Source organism: Rhagoletis zephyria, unplaced genomic scaffold, assembly GCF_001687245.7.
Source record: "Rhagoletis zephyria isolate East Lansing unplaced genomic scaffold, Rhagoletis_zephyria_1.1 Rzeph_scaffold_01406, whole genome shotgun sequence".
In the NCBI taxonomy this organism is placed as follows: domain Eukaryota; kingdom Metazoa; phylum Arthropoda; class Insecta; order Diptera; family Tephritidae; genus Rhagoletis; species Rhagoletis zephyria.
Window position 1 is genome coordinate 26,685 of NW_016158490.1, and position 24,034 is coordinate 50,718.

The 24,034-nt window shown below is 37.9% G+C and overlaps 1 protein-coding gene across 2 annotated transcripts in view; it reads right to left on the reverse strand.

Moving 5' to 3' along the window:
* fz (frizzled class receptor) overlaps positions 1-24,034 on the reverse strand; it is a 101,940-nt gene that overhangs the window by 13,835 nt on the left and 64,071 nt on the right. For both annotated transcript variants that reach the window (XM_017617438.1, XM_017617437.1), the window contains 2 exons: positions 11,951-12,145; positions 11,278-11,503 (listed from right to left, as the gene is read on the reverse strand). In XM_017617438.1, the coding sequence (XP_017472927.1) occupies positions 11,278-11,503; positions 11,951-12,145 (421 nt within the window). The remainder of the gene's footprint in view (positions 1-11,277; positions 11,504-11,950; positions 12,146-24,034) is intronic.

A 24,034-nucleotide genomic window follows, 5' to 3' on the forward strand; every position in this document is an offset into this window, starting at 1 on the left:
ATGCTTGAAATTTCAATATTTCGAAATTTAAGGACGCTAATTTACTTAAAATGTATACACCCCGGCTTATCATGTAGCGGTAGCTTTCGGAAAGGTGGAAAACATATATTTAATACTTGCGCCGGGTATTTAATGTTCGGCTCCGCCCGAACTTAGAATTTCTTACTTGTTTTTTTATATATTTCAACAGATTATTGCAATGCAGTCATTTAACATGAGGTTACAACTGAAATAATGATAATTAAAGAATTTGAAATTTTATTTTGTTTTCGCTTTTTACATGGAATGGCCCATATATTAAAATGCGCCACAGAGCGCTGGCATGATGAAGAATTCTGCAGAATTCGTCATTGGCGATGAATTCTTCGATTTGCAAAGAAATTTTTTACTCTATTCTTGATGTAGATAATAATGTGGACTCTTTCGTGATGTGCATGCATACAACTATATTTAGATATGTATCTCTAGCTATAAAGAAATGCGTAAATAGATCTGTGACCCCTCTGCATACTCCCATACAAGGTTCTAATAGTAGTATGCAACGTTATACAGATTCGGAGAAAGCCGGCATAAAGTTATCACTTGTCGCTTGAATTGGTTTATGTATGTAATAGTGAGTGCATTAAGCCTTCTTAGAAATACATATTACTAAAACGAAGACCATAAGTCGGGTTTACTTTGGACAACTTTAGGTTAAAATTACACGAATATCGTATTTCGATGGCTGAGTGGAAGATCGACCAATCTCGGCAGCCGGTTCGAAAACGCCTTATCTCAGAAAACTTTTCAAGAACGCCCTACTTCAGAATTATATTGACGATTCAAAATATGTACATAGACAGTAGGTTGCGTCTTCTCTTAAGTAAATTAAGTAGAAGGTTTCACAATCGTAGTTTCTTCAGCTTTTCAATGTAGACATTTATTTCCCCTTTACTCTTTGATAAAAAGCTTATAGGGAAAATCAGATTTACCTGCTTGTAGTTATAGGAATTTTACGCATGTGCGGAGAGTTTATGAGAGTGTATAAAGAACAACATTCCATCCGAATATGTATTTAAATAACAACTTAAAAAAGATATACTATAATGTAATTTTTTCATATATTCGTTTGTTTTGGCAAGAAAAACATTTTCGCCGTTTTATTTTAACATTTTGAAGTATTTTGTTTTGCAATTCTTTAGACTACTAGTAATTTTTAGCAAAAAAAAAAACCGACTTCAACTACCATATAAAAAATATATATGTATATATATATATATATCTCACGATCCACTGATCGGATCTCAACCAGATTAGTATGGGACCATCTCTGAATCTCTGAATTATCGAAATCGGTTGACGTGGTCCAAAGTTATGCGGTAACATACATAAAAATAAAAAATAAAAATAAATAAAAAATATTCCGACGAACTGATAACCTCCTCCTTTTTTGGAAGTCGGTTAAAACTTGTATGGACTATAAAACTGCATATCCAAAAATGTTCTACTGATTCAGCGTAAAAAGTTGAAATTTTTATGAAAATTTGTTGAATTTTCCTAAATTTTTTATAAATGTTTGAAACAGTGACCTATTTGGTTTTGGTGAAAGTGCGGACGGTATTTTTATAGAAAAATAACAAAAAAATTTAACTCGAAACACATTACGAATATCAACACGTGGTCATTTGTTTGAGTCACTGTATATCTTTGATTTACAGCACAAATCAATAGACGCCACGCTGCTATGAGAATGTAAAACTCCACGCTCATCACTTTCACGCGTCCGATAGACAACCCCAGCAACCCCATAAAAGTTCATCATGTCAGTAGAGTGTGTGCGTCATAAAACTTTTCCACAGTTTGTTTTGCGTTTCACACTCGCAAATTTCCTTAATTTTACTTACCTACTCCACATTCGCAGGAGTTTTCCCCCAAACAAATATCGCTTCGCCGATTTCAAATTTTCTTCATTTCACAAAAATATGCTTGAGCATACACATGTGTGTATGTGTGGATAAATATGTATATATTTTCCACTCAGCCGCAAAATGAAAGCGAAATGCCAATTTTGTCAGAGTTTGCTAGATTTTCAAAATTTCGGTCTACCAGGTTGTAGTAAGTACAAGTTGCTATACATATGTCTGTGGCGCGCATCAAAAGCCTAGCATTTATGCTAGTTAAACCCACACACATAAAAAACTTGCGTTTGTGGCTGATTTCATGTTGAGCTTAGAAACTTTCTCCATTCGTTCTTCTTGCATCCTTCACTTTTGTTTTTCTTTTGGGGTAAATGACTCTGCGAAATTTGTATTTCATACCAAATTTAATTTTTGGCAATGCAGACAAAATTGTTTGCATTAGAGGGTGGTTGCTACAAACTTTTGATTGCACACGTGCGCAGACTAGAGTACAGTGGCGGTGAAATATATTTGGATAAATACAAATGAATTTAGGAAGTACTCCATTAGACACTTTTTCACATTTTAACGAAACTTAGAAAACCAAAACCAAACCTAGAAAACAAAATGAAAGGTCGGAGACTCACTGCATTAAAAGCGAGTTAGTTTGTATAATGCGGAGACAAAGAGAGGCTGTGGTAATAGCCAACCAACTTTTCACTCTCTTGAAAATATCTGTGCTACCTAAAAGTTCAATTTTTACACACTAAGGGCCTTATTCATAAAATAAATGATGTACTATACGTTGAAAAAGCTTTAATAAATTGACGTTTTCATACATTTCCCAATTTATACAAATTTTTTAAAGCTACTTTACTTTTTATGAATAAGGTTATAAGCCTTCCAAGGTGGAACTTATTTCAGTTTTGGGTACTGTAAGCTATGTGGTGAATTGGAAAAAAGCGTATCTTGTTATCTGACAGCTGATGAGATCAAAGAGCTCATCGTAGAGCTAGATTCCGTGGATTGCATACCATTGAGTTCATACTTTTGTTACGGCCACCTTTTAAAGATAGATTATTAAGTTTTACGAAAGAGTTAAGGAAATTCAAACATAATTATTGCATAATTTTGCTTCCATGTGAAGAAAAGTGTAGCAGAAAGACATCGGCTGCGGAGTGCGGCTTACCCAGAGATAGCTCTACCAACCAGCGCTTAGAGGTTCCGACGTTTCCAAAATGGTGATTTTTTACACAACAGGTAGGGGGCGCGAAGGAATGCTATCAGCGTTTTCAGACGCCGAATTAGAGGTGATTTGGGACTAAGATCCGTGCCATAACCCAAGAAGCACTTGCCGCAATATTAGACGTGGTTCAACCAGAAGTCCAGATGCGATTTAAAACCATTGGTATGTTCCAGAAAGTCGGAGACTTAGTGCCTCATTAACTCAAATTAAAAGCTTTCGAAAGGTGTGTCACTGTTTCCCCAAATCTCCCTTCAATGGTATAAAGCGAAGTCGTTTTTGCATTTTATTGTCACCGTCGATGAGAAATGTATTCATTACGACACTCCAAAACACCTCGGACCATAAACGCCAAAAAGAAATATCACCATTAGCTTCTGAAATGTGGGGTCAGGCGTTCGATGGGGCTCTCTAAAGATAACAACTGATGTCATTGGAGCGACCGCTTGCAGATAAATGGCCGAAATGGGCAACAAGACATGACTAGGTAATTGATCTTCCATTACAATTCTTGGTCGCATGTGCACAAGTGGTCACAACTTATCTCGGTGATAGCGAATAGGAAGTCCTAACCTACCCGCCATATAGCACAGACCTTGCACCATCACACTACTATTTGTTCCATTCGTTGCAGAACGCTCTTACGGGAGTAAGTGGGAAAAAGTCATTGCAAAAAACGGCGAGCTCGGATATATTTACCAGCTTAAATTTCAAGCGACAGATTTTCTATGCCCATCACTGTTACTTCATCTCGCCTTGCTGTACCGCTTGCTTTATGCTACTCGTTATTATTTAGGTTTATTGCTGTCTCAATGGGGTAGATCTGACTTTTGGCTATGCAGTCAAGTGGCCGGGAAAAGATTTTAATGGCTCTACTGATTTGTGAACATTTTGTTTTTTTAAGGGTTGCAAATAAAAATTTTGCAAAGCCCAAAGTACTCGTGGAAATAGCAAATGATAACCAAAGTAAATGAGATGATTATTTTCCGAATGCATACAGAAGGAGAGCTATGACAAAATTTTACGCCAATTTCAGACTACATTAAATTAAATAAATGTTTTTTTTAGGGCACTCAAGTAGACCAGTTTTAATGAAGCATAGGACAGCGTATTTTTGATGGGGATGATCAACTTGTGTTCACCAATATTTCAAGCCGCCCACTCGTAGATGTTGGCACATATCGTCGTTTAAAGTACAAAACCGAGTAAGTGAGGTTGCATACATTATTTTCTAGATAGTAAAAACACTCATATTTTAAAATGGTTCTCTTTTTTATAAAGCAATAGCAATTCTGGCAAGTATTGAGCAAATCAAATTTGGACGATACGCGGTTTTGTACTTTAAACGACGATATGTATGTGGCTAGCACAAAAAGGGGCTTCCCCGCCGTGTTGCCTGACAACGCTTTTGTGGCTAATTAGAGCGGCGACTCCTCTTGAATCCAAAGTTATCTTCGACGTTAATCTCTCTCAGTCCAAACTCATTTCTCCTTTCTATTTTCAGTGCCTGGCTGGAAGTCCTTCACAGAGCAAACGGAGTGCTTCGAATACGGCTCTTTTCTTTTTTCTTCTGCCACTTATGCATACAGGTATGGACACAAACAATAAGTCCTCGACATCTTTGAAACAGGCTCCGGACTCCGCCAAAATGCCAACAGGAGCACAACCTCCCATTAACTACACTAAGGAGCCAACAAGTTCCCCTACAACAACCATAAGTTAGCAAAAAAGCATAACGGAGGGAAAACGTAACCACTTACAACAGTACCAGGGTCCTCCTGCTACGGGAAATTCGGAACAATCGGGAGGCCTGTCGCTAATTTGATCGAGTATCCTGTGCTCTTCAAAGAGGAACAACGTCAGGGGAGATTGCTGCGGGTAATTACAGGCTAGCTTCATGACTAACCGTCTTAGGCCTTCCATTAATAGCCTCAAATACTCAGCGAAGGTTGGCTGCTGCTGGTTCCAAATCAGCTTGCTGACCTGCGCTGCGGTCAAGGTCTGGAAGAGCGCACCTTTCTAAGGCCATCCACAAAGACAACGTTCATTTTGAGATTTCTTTGCCATCTAGCCACCTCACCGATTACGGATCAGATCTCGAGGAGAGCTCTAATAAAGGCACCGAAGAGTGCCAAATCGCACGGAGCCTTGGCTCGACCCTTGCAGTAACTCGAGCAAAACTGATCTGGTTTTAAAAGATCACAAGATGGTCGACAACTTACAGTCTTAAGTACAGAATTGTCAATGGAATCAGAACACAAAGAATCTTATTAGAAAAACGCATAGTGCTATGTTATCTTGCAGGAAAATGCTGGTTAAGAAGTAAAGACTGGACCCTGTTCTTGTGTTATGGATGTGCAAGGTAGTGATACGTAGGTACGGAGATGGACTCTTTTATTTTTTCGATGGTAGAAGTAATCTTTAAAAGTAAGACTACATCTACTTTAGTCTTATCTTCGGTAATAATGTTTGAAATTTTGGGTATAGCTGTGGGCATGCGAATTTTTCGACCAACTCTATTGAAAATTCGATATAAAAAGTCGACTAAAAGCTGAGGCAAGTATTTTTTAGTCTGAAGCTCATGCCATTACGAGGCGTCTAAATAGCTTTAATTTAGAGCAATTCGAGCCAAGTATTGCATTTTTATGGGAATGGCCGCCAAGGTAGTCCGAAGGGTAGAAACGAAGGCATGGTAGAGCACCACCAAGACAGTAGCCCTTGTTCGTGTAAAACCCGAAACATTCCAGTCGTTGAACCTGCTGTGAACTGAAACTTTATTCTTCGAAACAGCGTTGTAGTTCCACAAAATTAGTTAGGAAATGCAACACATATTGTGTAGGAGAGTCCGATGCTAAAGTCGTTGTCACAACTACAACTTTTTTTTAAACCTACAACTCAAAGATGATTGGCGAAACCAATTTCTCGAATTGACAAGATGAGGGAGTGTCTATGAAACATTTTTCGGCTCTGCCAAAGGTCCTGAGGAGAGGGCACCTAACATTCTGTATACGATATAGAAAATTCTTCTGTATCACAAAAGGCCCTATAGCTGATTTTAACCGTAGATGGTATGTATTTTCTTAAACAAAAGAAAATCCACCTCAATTTCTGAACGCAGATAAAGCAGTTAAGGCTTTTTATATAGAATTTCGTGATATGCCATTAGAATACTTTGCACCTAAGTAGAGAAGATTGTAGAATAACTTGAGAATCTATGGCGATTTTCAATTTATTTTCCACAGTTGTACCAGCCGGAAATTGATTGTTACAACAGAAAAACGAAGTAATGTAATTGAACTCATAAAATGTTCCTGGAATACTATCCTAAATCGTTTTACTGCCTTTGCACTGCACAGCTTATGGCTCCTACTTTAACTTGACTCATCGTGCCTTTGTTGCTTGACTACATTTAAATTCTGTCAACAATTAAACATCGCGGGCAAACAAATACGCAGAAATGTTCGCTGTACATAAACATACTTAGCGAAAAGAGTAAATGCGAAACGTGTTCAAATTAAAAATTCTTAGCACGTACAGAGCGTACTTTAATGTTTATTTACTTGCGAAGAATTCGCAGATAATGTTGACACTTTTTTTTTGTTTTTGTGGAGCTCTGGCGTGACTGGGCAACTCCATATCCATCGGTGCACGAATATTGTGCCTACTCAAGTATGTACATATGTATGTATGGATATACATACATATGTACTTGGGTACTTAAAAGCTTGACTAAACCAGTTGGGTATCGCTTCGCATTCGTTATGGTGAAGTGTCCGATTGACTGCGTGGCATGGTTTCTTAATTGCTTCCAAAAAAATACTTCAATAATTAAAGTTATTTAAGTATGTACGCATCCAAAGCGGCGGCCAAAACTGAATAAATGAGCTTAAATGAACGCTAAATAGCGGCTGCTATTTCAGTTTGATGTTTTAAGCAGTCAATGATGGAGTAGTTGGCAGGCGGCTTAAAGGCATTAGAAGATATGCGAGTATGTCAGCGCTTAACCAAACTAATTTAGCACATTGGCGAGTCAAGAGTTGTGGCATATGCTTTTGGTAAGTATGATGGATGGCTTCGTGGAAGCAGTTGTGTTTTTTTTTTTGCTGTTCTGTCTACGAATGTAAGTATGTATTTACAGTTTAAGACAGTGAAATGAAGCTGCTATTTAACGTTGTTGAGCCGCTCTTATGGATACTTAGATAATTTTAAGTAATTTGCTTTGGAAGGAATACTTAAGAAAAAATGTGTTTCTTAATTTTTCTATATCTAATTGATAAGTTCTGCTCTGTCAACTGTATGCGTTAAGCGAATTGGTGATCATTATCGCAAGCGCTAAGGCTAGGAAAAAAAGGCAAAGTCGATGAAGAAAGAGACAGAGAGCTTTGACATGAAATAATAAACTTGAAGGAAGAATTTAAAAAGATTGTTGAAAGTAAATAACTAAAAAAAAACGTTTAAATTCGAGAAACAAAATTGTACGAGTTTTTTTGTAGTGGAAATACATTTTTAGTATAAATAATTTTAAAACCGAGAACGACTTATTGTATTGTAATGATAGAAATTTTGTTAAGTAATTTAGAAGGGAAAAATTTGGGTATATTAAAAAGTAGACATAAATTTTTAAAAATAAATGAACAATTTAACACAAATTTTGAGTATTCTACAAACTAGATATATGTAAACTCTTCTAAATTTTGAAACTCAACATAATTTCTTGGTGCATTAGAAACCTGAAATATTTTGGTTAATAAAAAAAAACTGAACATAATTTTTTGGAAATTTAAAAGCTGCACATACATTTTTAGAATTTCGTATAAACGATAATTTGTTTTGACAAATTTTTTTGGGTAGTTTGGGTTGCTTAGGTTGGCTCGGCTGAGCTATGAGATCTCGCATAGACCATTAGTTGTTGGTCCTTAGAGTTACAAATAAAAAGGAAGCATATGCTTAATACCTGATCATAAATGCACTTTTTAGTGAGTTTTAGCAACTTTATAGTCCTTTGGTCTAAAGTTTTCCTTAATGAAGAGAACAAACCAGAGCTAAGTTAGTGCATATATCCTATTCCTGTATTATAGAACAAAAAGCGAGCTTGCCCTTATAGCAACTACGTTCTTAATGGCTGACCGATCGTCGATGAAATTATTTTCACGTTAGGGTTGAAGAGTTGGAGCCTCTGCCGATTCAGCTACTTAAGTTGCAGCAGTAGGAGATATCTAATATGACTCTTCAAGTCCAAGCTCAGCATAGGTGGGTGCATCGAAGTCTCTTTTTCCACCCCTTTTGCTCTATTATTACGTATGGCTCTTGTCTAAAGCTGAACTGGGAAACGACATTGTTTGATTTATTGTATAGCTTAAGCAAAATTGCTTTGGACTAAGTGGCGAGTTATCTGCCTCAATTCTTCGCAACTTAGTCTATAGGACGGGTTTACAATTTTCTGTTCTTATATCTTGGAAGTAGTTCGAAAAGTTTAAATTATACTTCCGCGAGCCCTTTTACACTCTCCAACGTTTTGACTTATAGCTATGTATTATACGAACGCACCATGCAACATTCTTGTGAATCGGGCTGTTGGTATCCCTATTTTACTGTTTATTTTCGCCGGGATCATAAGACTCTCGTTCCTTCATGCGTTTTACCGCCACACCTACATTCTCGCACTCACTCTTCACGCATATTTACAGCGCGCCTAGCCCGCTGTTCTTTAGGCTGTATTAAGCTCATTTAAACCACATTAAATAATTTATAATGTGGTGGCGAGAACACAACGCATTGCGGTATTTTAATGAGTTTTGCCTTTTGGCCCACAAAGGCAAAGAACAAAAAATACGAAAGGCCATAAAAAAAATCCACAGAAAAAAATTACGTAAATCCAACCACAGCCCACAAAGAAATTAAAAATATTAGCAAAAAACACGTCAGAAAATAGCACCAAAATACAGCATCATAATAATGCTTAAAGCATAATAACCAACAACAGCAAACAAAATAGTTATAAATCTCATAAAAAACACGACTCAGATTACAACGCTCGCGCCAGCGTGTACGAAAATTACCGTGAAATAGAGATAAAATGCTCATTGCGAGCAGCCGAAGGTATTAAATTAAAGCAACAACACGCAGCGGCAACAAAATTTAAGCCATATATGTACTATATATGTATATGTAGATAAGGTAAGCAAAAATATAAGTTAAATAAATTACGAAAAAAGGCTCGCGTGTAATCATTGCCCACACCAACACCGACGCCGCCACCTCAGCTACCGCTCAAGCTAAACAGATACAGTAATCAACCTTACCAGCTTTACAACGCTGCGGTCGTAGCCGGCTTTTAGGCCTTAAAGGCCAACGCACGCAAACTCTGGTCAATAAGCCGTCAAAGCCGTTATTGTTGTTTTGTTGCTGTAACTCAGCTCATTGGCTGGTTGGTTGACTGACAGACGCTTTTGTCTATATTTGAACACACGAGTTCGACTTCTAGGTAGGCTCGTGCACACATTCATGCCTAAGTGTATGTGAAGCAGTTTGTCGCTACTTATAATGACGGTCAAAAGTTAAATTTTTTATGATAATCGAATCGTCGAGTCGATGGCAACGAATGTAAATTTTTATTAATGACTCAATTGCCGCCAAATCTGTTGGATGAAATCTGAGCTGTTTTTATGGGGGACTTAAGATGCTGGAGTAGACATATGTACATTAGGGTGGTACAAAAACAGTAACAAGAATAGGACGTTCCCTAATGCGCTGATGAATCATTTACGAATAGCTTCAGCGAATCTGAGTTGATGATATACCATCAAAACCAGGAAGGATAAATATATTTGGTATACTTATGGCTACAAGATTGATGATGTTGTCGGTATACAACCTATATCTAAGGTTCATGTCATTTTACTATGTCTGACAGAGTATACGGTATACGACCAACAAATACATACTTCTACATAAGCTCTGACAGCAGGGTGGTGCTTCTCGCCACGGTGGCTCACCTTAATGCTGTTGTGGGACTGCTTTCAGCACTTAAAACTCATCGCAGCCAAGAACTAGGTTTACTTCAGTTGTGTAAAGGGGCATAGTATAATCATGGTCAAGTAAGTGACATGTATTTTCGCTAGGAAATGGGTTGTCCTGGGATCCATACGCACAGGTCCCTTCATTGGTCTGCAATGGAGCTGCCTTTGGCCAAAATGCTATGCATGAATTCAAAAAGAAAGCGCAACACGCAAATATGGAAGACAACAGACTGATAAAATGCTTCATTGAGGAAATATAAACAAATCATTCCTTCCCCGTTTTAAGACACGAAGTAAGAAGGGTTACAGGTTTCCTTACTGGCCACTGCAGGATAATGAAGTACTTGTTAAGCCTGTGAGCTAAATGCTCCGACCAGTGAATATCGTGAAATCATTAACGGGACGCACGTACATGGTTGAAAATTAAAATGGGAGTAGAACCGACGCTATTAGGATCAAATATTTTATATAGCAGGACGACACGAAATTACCCAATCCCGTCGACGACGGTTGCAAGTACGCTGCCTGTCCTACGTTACATCCAAAGAATAGAAAATGTTCCTTCTAGTAGCGGTTGTTCGACTACAAGCAGCCTCAAGAGCTTTACATGAAAAACTTTATGCCTTTCGCAGGAATCTGTATTTTTGTGAAATCAGGATGTACAGCTCAAATTAGAGAAGAAGCTAGACCAAACCGTTTGAAAGTATATAAGCGGCCAATATTAAAAGTTTTTATATATGGTATTTTTATTACTGCACAGCGGAATAAGGACCACATTTGTTTAGGTCCATTAATAAATGAAAATTCTATTATCATTCAACAAAATAAAATTGTACGTATGTGTGTATGTATGTAAAATTGTAAATAGCACAAAATGCAATTTGAAAAATTGAGGAAAACTCCATTTCGACACAAATAGAGCTATTGGAAAACTGATTGCAATGAGTTTTTTATTTGCACAAAATGGTTTTCCATTCAAATTTTCATCAAATTTATTTCATTTACTGCTTTCAATTTACTTCTCATTCATACAGTTTTCTCAGTTTTTTATCTCTTTTTTTATTTTTTTCCTTGTAACTACCCTCCCCAAAATTTAATCAAAATTAAATCTAAATATGTTATGCCTGTGTGTACTCACCTTCAACTTTGGCCAATGCCAGCACCGAAATTGTCTGCAACGCCGGTATCGCCCAAGCGACCAAATGAAATAAATGCGATTTATTTTCGATTGCCTCATGACCCCATTTAAGGCCAGCGGCCAAAAACCAAGCGAACGCCAAACATGACCACCAGGCAAAGGCGGCCATGCAACAAAAGTAGAGCGCCATAAATAAAACGGTACATGCGGTGGTTTGCCGATGGCCCTGGAGGCGAGAAAAATACGAAAAAAAGCAAAAAAAAATATATAAAAAGTAGATCAATTACTGAAGTGATGAAAAATTATGCAAAAATGGAGATTAATAAAAAGAAAAAAAACGTTCAAAAAATATTTTTCACATAAATCATTTGAATGATTGGGAAATATACGTATTTTAAGGGGCTGATGAATTGAAATTGTGTTATTATTGCGAATGCTAAGAAAAGAATTAGTTGAAAAAATAAAACAAATCTCTTTTGATAAGTGAAAATATTTGAATTTCCGTGGTTTTTTTATTGCCTTCTTCGCATTTTTTGGAAATCTTTTATACTGCATATTTAAAGTTTGAAATATTTACTAGATTTTTTTAATGCAATTACTTTAATATTTTTCTGTTTTTGTAGAAATTAATCTCTTTCTTTAATAACAGTTGCAGTCCTCATCAGTTACTCACCTGTGTTATTGTCGACATCATTTGCAGCCGCCCTAGACGCACTGGCGGCGGAAAGGGTTCCCGACAAGCCACCGAATCGCTCGCTCCCAAACCGGCAACATACGCGCAACCCACAACGAGATAACAAACGGCTAGGAAAACAATGGCACGCTCCGGATAGCGAAAACGCGACGAGTCAATGAGAAAGGTCAGCACCTAGTCGGGAGAAAGAGTAGGTACAAAGATAAATGATATCATTAAATTAGCTTTCATGCTTTGTTATGCGATTAACTACGCTCATGTATGTATGTATGCATGTAGGGTATGTAATTTTAATTAACTAATTTATGCTGCTGTCAGAGAGACGACTTAATAACTTAAGACTATACATAGTTGATTAAATCAGTATTCAGAGATAGAAATCATAAAATTAAATTACACATGTACATATATACATATATTAATATCTATGGTACAATCTTTGCTTATAACAAAAAAAGGGAGTTTTCTACTAAATGACACTTTTAGGGCAATTCTGGCTAAAATAGTAAAAAGTCAAAAGCCTTGCGTAAGACTTTTGTTATTCTAACACAAAATTCTTAAGCAGGGATCGCGCGATTTGTAGATTTTAACAAAATCTGTACATTTTGAAAGTTAAGACAGTGTCACACGATTGTGCATTTTCCCAAAATTTGGTGGAAATTTTTTCTTTATCCCAATCACGAAAACTAATTTGTTCAAATTTTTCTATAGAAGTTCACTGTTTTGTACCAATCGTGTGACTAAAAAAAATTGTCGTCCCAATTTTTTTATTTTGCAACAATAGCCCAATGTAAAGAGTGTACAAATCCGTACAAATGTACCAATCGTGTAACACTGCCTTTACAGAGTGGGGTTTTGTTATTGTATCAATCGTGTGACTACAAAAAAATGTTCGTCCCAATTTTTTTGTAATAATATAATAATATAAAAACTTGCAAATCTAAACAAATGTACCAATCGTGTGACATGGCCTTTAGAAAAAAAGCCCTTTCATTCACCACACATGGTGAAAAGCTATTTTGAGGAAAGCACTTAAATAATAATAATAAAGTCGTACAGCGTTATGTCTAACGCCGTCTAGAGTTATACCGAACAGTCATACCAAAACAAGAGACGTGGAATTAGTTAGGTGTAGAAAAGCAACAATGCCAATTTGGCTTTCGTGTAAGAAGCACAAAAATAACAGATCAACTAGTAGATAACTGTAGATAGAGAAATTACCCTAATATGCGTCCCGGGACCTAATAACAGTACCGAGACAGCGGACCAACTAGCAAGGTGCGGCTGCTCACTGAATGTATCCCACGCAGTGGATATGTGTGTCTTGTTCAGAGAGATCAAGGGCAGAATTGCCGAAATTTATCACTCGAAGGCTAGACATAGGTGGAACCGCGCAGCATCGTAAAGGATTAGCCGGAGGTTCGGGGTGTCCTACAACCCACCTAAAACCTGGGCTGTTTTAGGAATGAGTAAAGAAAACACCTATAAACTTACGGTAGTCTGCACTGGGAACTGGTACGTTGGGCTACATGTCAAAAGGACTGGCTTACGCCTCAATAGGAATGACGAACTGTGCGAGCAATCGCGTAAAAATACAATATTACGCTGGCTTTAGCGTGTTGAACGCATGGATAATGACGCTCTGGTGAAAATATCCTTCGAAAAGTCAGCACTCAAGATGAACAACTGACGTAAATCCACAAATGAGGGGGGTGACTGGATACTGAGAGTAGTTCCCCCTAGGCCCATTGTGTTTCCATATGCAATATTCGTTCACCACGAGTGGCCTTCTGGAGAGCTAGCATTTCCGCCGGGTGTTCCAGTTCAGTCGAGTTGGTATGGTAATTTTATAGTTTTTGGTGAAGGCATTCGATTGTATACGGTGCTCAGTACTTGCATGATTTTCGTGTGGCCGGATGCACCATCAGGACCCAGCCCACCGAGTCTTAAGGTTGCAATAACGGCTATCTATGTAGCAATTAAATCAAACGAAGACAAACGTAGAATCGCATTCAGAGCTTCAGGAGGTGAAGAGCACTGAGCTCCGCTTATGCAAAGCTCCGCACTTTTTTGTACCCCTTGGAGTTGTTTGAGCTATATTGACTTACTCTGGGTGGGCCGCCAGACTAGGGTTCCTTAGAGCATGAATGGACTCATATCACCTGAATTGTCCTAGGTGAGAAAATCTATGATATACCAATTGGCTTTTCATAGATAAAGAGCGCTGTTGCTATAAAGAGCGAATGAGCCTAACCAGAAATGTATCCACTCGCAGGCCCGTCAGAGCCGAGGTGATCAGGAAAACATTGTTGAAAGTCCCTGCTATGTCTAAGAGTTCCACTACTCCAAATTATATCATTTATATGCAGATCACGAGAATGTACTCGAGTCTTAAGCAGCTGAAGAATATGGTTTTTAGCGCTCCCTGGTATATCGCAGCTCACAAGCAAAGAATGGGCAAGACTACAAAGGTTTCATAATAATAGTATAAATTAAATTATAGAGTAGTGTAAATCAAATAATTATATTTAATTTAATAAAAATAATAATTTTTCCATTTTATAGTCGCCCATTATTGACTCTCTATGCAAGTCGATGCACATACATATGTATGTACTCTCTTCTTTTTAATTAAATTTTGCAATTAAAAGTTCACATCAAATAAGTTTCATAATCCACACACATATTTAAATACGTATGAACTTCATGGCTGTGCTTGCGGCTTTTTACACTAACTCTTTCTCATATTAGTATTGTATTACCATACAGTTCAACCGAGGACATCGCACCTATCTTCCTGGTAAGAAACACCATTTATGTAATAAAAAAAACGCCAGCACATAAAAAAGCAAATGCAACGGTGGGTACGTTTTTATAGGCACACAGACATATGTACATATGTAAGTTACTACTATTCAGCATGTAAGGAACAGTAAAGCTGCTTGGCAGGAGTGCTAGCAATCAGCAATGGTTTTGTATTTAGTCAACAACGTCAGAGTTGTCATTCATAGTCATTTCACTGATTGGTGACGGAGTTGACATTTGTTTGAATGCAGCATTCATCTGGTGTTGCTGCTGCTAAAGTTGGAGTTGCGAATTATGTTGGTTGGTGTGTATTCTTTTTTGAATAAATAGTTCCTCCTATGCTGTAACGATATAATCTTATCCCCATAATTATCAATGTACGCGATAATGATGTTGTTGCACCCTGCGAAGCTGTGACCAATGCTTTTGCTGTTGTCTGTTTGTGACTTTGGCNATGTTGTTGCACCCTGCGAAGCTGTGACCAATGCTTTTGCTGTTGTCTGTAGTGACTTTGGTGACGCCAGCCTTATCTCTCAGTTGTGCTGTATCTGGTGACATTAGAAAAACCCCATTACCACAGCCGTCAAAGCGTTTGCTATCTGCTTTATCTGTTGCTGATAAAACCAAAGTCTTCTTCGGTGCGCTGCTGCTGACTTTATACTACTCTTTCAAGCTTTTATGGTTTTCCACACTACATTATGGTATGGCATTTCAGTTGATGACTTTCCTTAATTACAAATCTAACATCCTCACAGTTTTTGCGAAGTTTGTCACTAGTAGTGATGAGTTTGNTACTCTTTCAAGCTTTTATGGTTTTCCACACTACATTATGGTATGGCATTTCAGTTGATGACTTTTCTTAATTACAAATCTAACATCCTCACAGTTTTTGCGAAGTTTGTCACTAGCAGTGATGAGTTTAGTTAATGTACATACATATATATGAATATATGTAAAGCGGGCTACGAGGGTGGGTCGATACGTACTGTGTTTTAAAGAATGGAAGGTTACTTATGCCAGAGGTAATATAATAACACAGCAGGGGGCAAAGTTTTCTAATTGTTGTTGAATAGAGACTTCCAAAAAACACGTCTCATCAATTTTTTATTTGATATTTTGATTGATATGCGATTTTAAGGACTATTAAATAACTATGAAGGCATTTAAAAACTTTGCACATACACTCACGGGAAAAAAGTATTGGCACAGACTCAGGAAAATTTAATAAATCTTCAACTTTTCAATCAGATTTTTTAGGTATTTTTTGAGTATTTTTATATCCAAGTTAGAAGTTGCTAAAAAATCGCGTAGATGTTTGAAATTTTTTTATTTTTATTTTATTTATTTTTTAGATGAAGGTGTTTCACATTTTTCCCCATACAAAGTATTTTCGAAAATTTTTTTTTATGGGAAAAAAATTATTAAAAAATTGCCTAAAATCGCTGTACCGCATCGTATGGGATTACCTGCCAAATGTGGAATACCTAAGAATCGGGGCTCCGATGGAACAGGTACCTTGTCGCGGTACGAGGTCTAAGCTGAATAGTCGTTCACTCAGCTGCAGAATCGGATCACCGTTGATCCTTGGCTAGTCAAGAACTGCCAACCCCGAACCCAGGGTGTTATGAATCGATTGTTCGGAAGATCTTCAGTAAGGGAATCCACAACCTCGGATGTATTATAATGGGCCTTCCTGGCACCAGGCCACATCCGGACGTAATGGCGGCCTAACACTGAGTCCGCCTTGTCGGGCATGTGCTCGTATGACCAAGATGAATCAAGCTAAAAAGAATAAGAGAGATAGAGAAAGCAGGCAGCGTGATTAAGTCGCTCGCAAAGGTCCCCAAGGGAGATGCCACAAGCGAAGAGTCAGGCCTGGACTGCGTCGATGAAGGTACATCAAGTGTCAACTCCGTAAGAGAGAAGAAGCTGCTGGTGAGTCCCGCAAACGGTACTCACAGAAGACACACAAAGTGTGGAATACAGAGGGTCACACAAAGAGCCACAGACACAGAACAGCCCTACGAACCGGGAATCTGTACAACTGGTATGGGAAGCTGTATAAGCGGGAAAAATGTGGTTCGGAGTGATGACAACAATGCGTCGACCTCTAGGGCGGTAAGACAGAAAAGGTGCGACAAAGGTTGCGACGAGCTGCGCGCTGGGAACGATTACTTTTGCCTTCTGAAGCGAAACTATGCGAGATATATAGCTAGGCAATATCTGATGGTGGCGCTTCTCGATTGCAGTGAGCCCTAAGACAGATAATAAGGAAGATATACGCATTTCTTTCATGTGGCAGGTTTGCTTAATAGGGTAAAATGGGAGGCAACGACGACGCAACATTGAGCTGGTTAAAGAGAGTGGTACCTAACCTTCAAAGACTCGGTAATACGCACGCTTTAATCCAACGATACCAAAGCCTAAGGTATGAAATGTTTCGGAAACTTATAAGATGTGTTTTTGTATTAAAAAAAGTGTTCGAATGTAAAACTGAAATTCCCAAAAATCTCGCCTTTATAAATGGATTTGAAGTAGAGACTCAACGGCATTACCAAGGACAAATCTTAGGTAGAATAATTAGTTAACGGCATAAAAAGCGAAGTCTTCTAAAGACAAACTCTCTAAGGTTCCATGCAGAGCCTAATACTGCGGGTACTACTCGGATATAATAAAATTTTATTTTTGCCACACAGTGTGCAGCCGCATCAAAAACAACAGATTGGCGTCAGTTGGCCGCGCTTTACATGCCTGGTGAAAGTAGGATGACTTGTAGATATGAAATACATATGTATATTCGTTTTGAAAGCTAAACTTGAAGGAGTGACTATTCATCAAAACACAGGAGAAGCAACAAACAGAAAGAGCAACAGCATCATCATCATCGTCACTAACGAAGTAAAGTCATCAAACAAAGCTTTTGTTTGTGAATTATGTTTGCTTTCTATTGTGCAACTGGCAGCTGGCAGCCAACATCAGTGCACGGACTTCGAAGGAATTTAAGGTGGTAGATTTTACATACAAAAATTGGTAGAAGTTGTAAGTTTTTTTTAAAGAGACAATATTAGATAGTTTTTACACATATAGGATAAATGAAGTCGAATTCAAGTGAGCTAGTGAGCAGCTGAATTTCCGCCTCGGTGATTCTTATTGTCAAAATGATGTATTTGTTGTAATTCGTATTGTTATTACGCGTAAAATTTTTTAGTGGCAGATTTGTTTTTGTACTTCTGCTGCCACTTTATATAAATTCACCTTGGAATAAATTGATTTTTTTATAAAACAACCAAAAAATCTATTGTATGCCAATAAAAAAATTCAAGAAAAAACGTATACATAAAACTGGGCCCGAATCATGGCATCCGTGATCGAATTAAACACGATTCGAATCGAAAGAAATAAAATGACAGATCGACCAATAAAGTGGTAAAGTCCCTACACTGGCCAACATCAACCATATACAATCTGTATTTCAAAGAAAATGACATCGTTAGTCGTATTCGTATTCGTCGAACTCGGAGCTTGTTAGTTGTTCATTTTTCAATTTGTTAGTTTGACAACACATTTGACTTTTGCAAGTGCTGTTCGGACACGAGAACATATGAATTCGCAAGACAGCGTGAAGCAGACATTCATATATACATACATATAATTATATAAGGACAACCGCTGACACGGATTAATGATGTGGTACGTTGCATGGAGGCAGATGCAAAGTCAAGTAGGTGGTGTGCTTTGGCGAGGGTTTCTTGGTATTGCACCAATACTTATTTTATTTTTTAGTGTAGTATTTTGTGTTGGTATTTATATGTAGTTGTCATAGTTGACATTTGACTATTTTGTCAATTGATATGTTGTGATATATAAGTGACAACGGAAGTGGTCTGATTAAGCGAATTTTCCTTCGTTTACTTTCCGCTTGCGTTACTGCCATTTTTTTGCATGCTAATTGACAGCTGTCAACGTATTTGGCATTCACTTATGACAGCTGTCATTTTTCATTTGCCAATAGCCTACGATTCACCTTATGGAAATAAAGATACGTACATTAAAATGCAAAACTGATACAGTTGTGAAAAGAAAAATAACAGTGATTAAATATCTGTATTTAAAGAAGCTAGAGGACCAAAAAAATAAGAGCGTTTCTATATACGTTTGTATGTTTGTCTCTTTGATAATCACTAGGTTAGGTTAGAGTGGCTGCCACCGCGCAGGGTACGGAGCAGACGTAGGCTGCCGGAAGCCATTTGCTTCTTTCCCTCTCTTAATAATTGAACCACCGAGTGCGTTTACAAAAAGTCGAGTACGCTCGCCGGGTGTAAGCTGGCTAAACTATCTTAAAATTACTTGTTAAGGTATTGGCTCTGCGAGTTGGTCAAGATGGGACAATAGCAGAGGTAATGTTCGATGCTCTCCACCTTTTCTGAATCTCTGCAACTGCGACAAAAATCGTTAGTGGGGTATCCTAACCTTTTTCCGGTGATTACCCTGACTACTAATCTGGGAGAAGAGCGGTCCAGTCGAGTGAGAGCTATGGATCGCTTTGCATCAATATTTGGCCAAATTTTCCTGGTGGTGGGGCAGGTGGTATCCACAGCCCACCTGGTAGCAGGTTGAGAGTCAGCGTGCACTATATGGCTAGCAGAATAAATAACGATAGACCGTCCTGCAGGGGCGGAGGTTATGAGCTTAAAACACTACAATAATCCGATAAGCGAAAACTGAGGTTCAGCACGAGTTAGAGCCATTTTGGTATATGTATAGCCGTTGATATTGGGTTTAACTCCGTGGCACCTTCCCATTCGTTCTTCTTCTCTTCTTGCTGTCTAGACAGAGTAGAGGACTGGTATAATCTAACTGTCGTAAATTATCCGGTAGAGTTTCAAGGAGTTTTGCGTATCCGAATCAGAGGTCTCCGCATTGTTACAGCGTATTTACCCTGACTGCACTGCAGCCGGCCTGAAATTTGTCATAGAGATCCACAGGTTGAAGACTTAACCTTATTTCCAGAGATTTGATCGGTGTCGTGGGCAGTGCTCCCTTGACGAGCATGTAAGCCGCCACTGCGCATTCGTTGCGCCTTGGCTCTGGACAATGCTGTGGTTTAGCACAGGCAACGAGATAATCACTAATAAAGGCAGAAATTGGACAAGGTTTGCGAGCCCATTACTAGCCCCAACTAATATTTTAGCTTGTGGACTTTTAATGTATGAGACTGAGCTGTAACGTTCAAATTTTAATAAAGGGAATAAGTGAAGGAGGCATCTTTTGGGTCCGAAACTCTGATCTCCAGGATCATGAGGTATCTATACAAGGTCTCCTTAGAAATAAATTTGAAAACGGGACAAAATAAACTGGAAATATAATGCTAAGTAGGTACTCAGTTTAGGCGGCCGTGTTGGCTGACTGTTTAGAGGTGCGTACTACCACTCCGTAGGGCCCGAATTCTAAGTCTGCCGCCTAATGGCGTGAGGCAAAAGGGAAAAAGGCCATTCAAGAGTTTATGACTGCATATAGAAAAGTGCGTGAAACAAGGCCCTTAGAAAGATGCGATTCTCTGAAGAGACTGACTGCAGCTTATGTAGACTCGCTGAGGAAACTTGAAGGGAAACACTATGTGGTTGCCTACGTTTTCATGGCCTTAAATCGATACGCGTAGGGGAACGACTCTCGCTCGTCTTGGTCTACAAGTTGAAATACGATGCTAGCCAACTTCCTAAGTAGCCAAACGATGTGGGGTGGCACATTAGGTCTGCCCAAGTCGCAGTGCTAGTAGTATTTCCGTAAAACGATTATGTTTTTTTTTTCTGCTCGCAACTGTGCAATGACTTATCTTGAATCGGCTAAATGGTGTACAAATTCACGCCTCATACTTCAATAGCTCTGAAAGGTGAAATATAAATTAAATTAAATAGAAAAAGGGTAAGTGTAACGTTTATATAATTTCCTTTGTATGGCATATTTTTTTCGTTATATTTCTTTTTTATTTTACCTTTTCACTAAACTTCGCTTCAGCGCGCCAAGTTATTTGTTCTTTGGCATTCAATATGACAATTATATTTAATTTATGTGCCGGCGCGACAGTGGGCATGTCTACATACATATGTAAATATAGTATAAAATATTGCGCAGGCGTTACCGGCATTCGTTTAAGCTATTACTTTAGCGCAGACAATGGCAAGCACTTTGATAGCTTCGAAAAAAAAAATAATACTTTATTTAAAATCTATCAGAATTCGCCCATTTAATGGCATAGTCTTGCTACTTGGCTACTGCCCAATGTGAGCGATAAAATTTAAAACCGTTTTTTTTTTATTGTTTTGAGAATTAACGTTCGACTGTCGTATAATTTCACAATTTTTCAGATGTGGTCCCAACGCCGGGCCATCGACAAATTCTTGCACTCTTGTGCCATATAAATGTTAAAAAAATTATATCTGTCTTCTTTTGTTTTGTTTATGATCCCCAGCGTACATGGAAATTGAAAAAGTTAAAGAAACTGAAATAAGTTAAAACCAAAAAAAAATTACAAAACAATGCAGCAAACTGTTATGCCACAGCTTGTGGCGTGTATAGAATAACAAATTGATTTCTTTGTAAGCAACTCTTTGGGAATCGTGTAAATCGACAATGTGGGGAAGCAATAGAGCCAAAAGCGCTAGGAAGTGATGGAGGCACAAGAGCTGCCGCTATACTATGTAATGCACAGTATGTATTGTGGTGTGGACTGAAGTGAAGTGAAGTGAAGTGAAAGAAGTCAAAGTCCACGCTTTGGGAGCCACACAGCGAATACTGATGGAGTCGCTACATTTGGCATAAATAAACAATTCAATTTGTAAGTTTCAACAAGAAGAAGGTTTGTCGCAATATTTGGCATGGATGTAAAGCGGCGCTCAAAAGAGGAGCTGGCAGTAATGACGAAAGCTATGAACAAACGAAGCCACCAAGACTAACGGGGTGATATGGAAAATCTATTGACTTTGTGGCAAGCAGAGGAATATGGGAAAAAACTGGCGATTAGTAATAAAAATTCAGAAATAGTGGAAAGAAAAGATTGAAAGCAAAAAACAAATGATTTTTATTTAAGAAAATATCACGTGCATAAGCAAAACAAAATTTAGTACAAGAAAAGAAAATTTTGTAATTTGCATCAAATTTTTTTTAATTTCCTCAAGTATTATTCTTAAAATGTCACTGTAGTATAACCTGTTTTAACACCATGCTCGGTTCGCCACGGGGTACCATTCCGTTTGACAGGTACACCATATATCCACCCTTAAATTGTCCCCTACCCTTGCCTGTCCAATTCCTTAACCCATTTAAAGAGTTTTGCCGCCAACCGTGTTACATATGTGGCCGGCGATCGTCTACTCTCCCTACAACCGTCGACAGTGGCCCATAATTCTCGCCCCTTCACATCATCCTCGCGACTTCACATCATCCCGTCGATGGTTCGGCGTCCGCCCGCCGGTTCTTCCACATGCGGAATCAATAATCACCACTGATTTTTGGTTAAAAATTACATTACAGTCCTTTTATTTACACACCTGTTATACTATCGGGTAGGATTATTAACTAGTAATGAAAGCGCAGTTGGTCTAATTCATTCAGAAAAGATAAAATCCCTAAAATCTAAAGCTTAATCGTATTAAAAAAGAAATTCAACCAACAAAGCAGCTTTGTCAGCAAATCTCATTTCATCTCGCCTAATTTGGAGTTATCGACAAAGTCACAAAATCTCTAGAGGCTGAAGGATGGGTTAATTATATCGGGCTAAGAGACATCTTGACTGGTTTCTCATATGCTTACATTAAAAAATGACACACCCATTAATTCCGCCCTTTCTCCGCTTGTGCTAAGAAGCCGCAGAAACAACTTATGTGATCTTACGACAGATAATTATCTGCACAGAGCTATGAGACAAAATTTTCGATTGACTTAAATTCTACGGATAAGATTTTATGATACATAGAGAAAAACTAAATTACGCGACCACTGCTCTGCAAGGCGAAAATACTTCCACTTGGAACTAAATTATTCTAGGTGTCACGCTGATGTGATTGCCCAGCACCAAGTTGGTCTTAAAATTTATCTACCCTTTAAACACAAATTTTGTTCAGAAGAAATGTGTTTAAAGGGCAGATACATTATAAAACCTACTTGAGAAAGCGGCACTAGGCAACTAAGTTTGTTTTTGTGTATTCGAGCGGGTGCTACATCGTTATTCAGAGTGGCAAGTGTCAAATGATTAAGTAAAAAAATTCAAAGATCAGGTAAAGAGTGAAAACTAAATATACATAATAAAAAACTATTCATAGGCAAATAAAATAAGGCAACACAAAAAAAAACCATCAAACCGAAAAAATACAGTAATTTCTCTAAGCTGCCAAAAAATGCAAATTACATTTCTATAATACTATTATTCATTCACCTAAAAGCCTTTGGTAAGCTATAATTTTACAAATTATCTCGACACAAGTCGTTTTTTTAAGGTGTGTGCTGCCAGCACTCATCTATCTTTTCCATCATTGTTCGCACTTACTCTAGCAGCAAATTTATGTAAGCGAAGCTTTAACTTCGACTTTGTTGGCTGTCTGTGGAAATTTAGTCGCGCATTGAAATGCTGAAAATTACAGATTAGAGATTTTCCAAGCGGAAAGTGTGGGCCGTTGTCGGCGTACAAAATTTTTAAAGGAGTGTTAAATTTTGAATTCTTTTTAATATTAGGTGGTTAATAGCGGGTTTTAGTTTAGTGTGTGTGTTAATTTAATGCGGAAGTTATTAGTAGATGGGACTAAGTCATTGCAGGGCTAGATGTGTAGATAGAATATTTGTCGGCGCTAAGTATAATTTTGAAGAATTGTGGACGGCCTTTGGTTTTTGATTTGAACACATTTTATAATTAATAACTTGAAATACATGATGATATATCTTAAGTCAATAAGAAGAAAAAAGAGTGAATAATAGGGTGGTCCAAAGATGCATGTGAAGATGAAAAGTCCCAATTTTAATGCCAAAAAATATAACCCTGTATGTATGCATGTAAGTTAAATATTAAAACCCTGTACAAGTCTAGTCACATGTGCGTTACATAAAATGCATATTTTTTGTACTTTATGTTTAAGACAAGTGTCTCCGAGCTTGCGGCAAAAACCATTTTAACTTTCTGCATTGATTTGCTCTTTCCATAACAACCAAAATCCTTGTTCATGGCGCTGGTTGCAAAATGCCTCCAGCACCAAAATATAATCTCAGCCA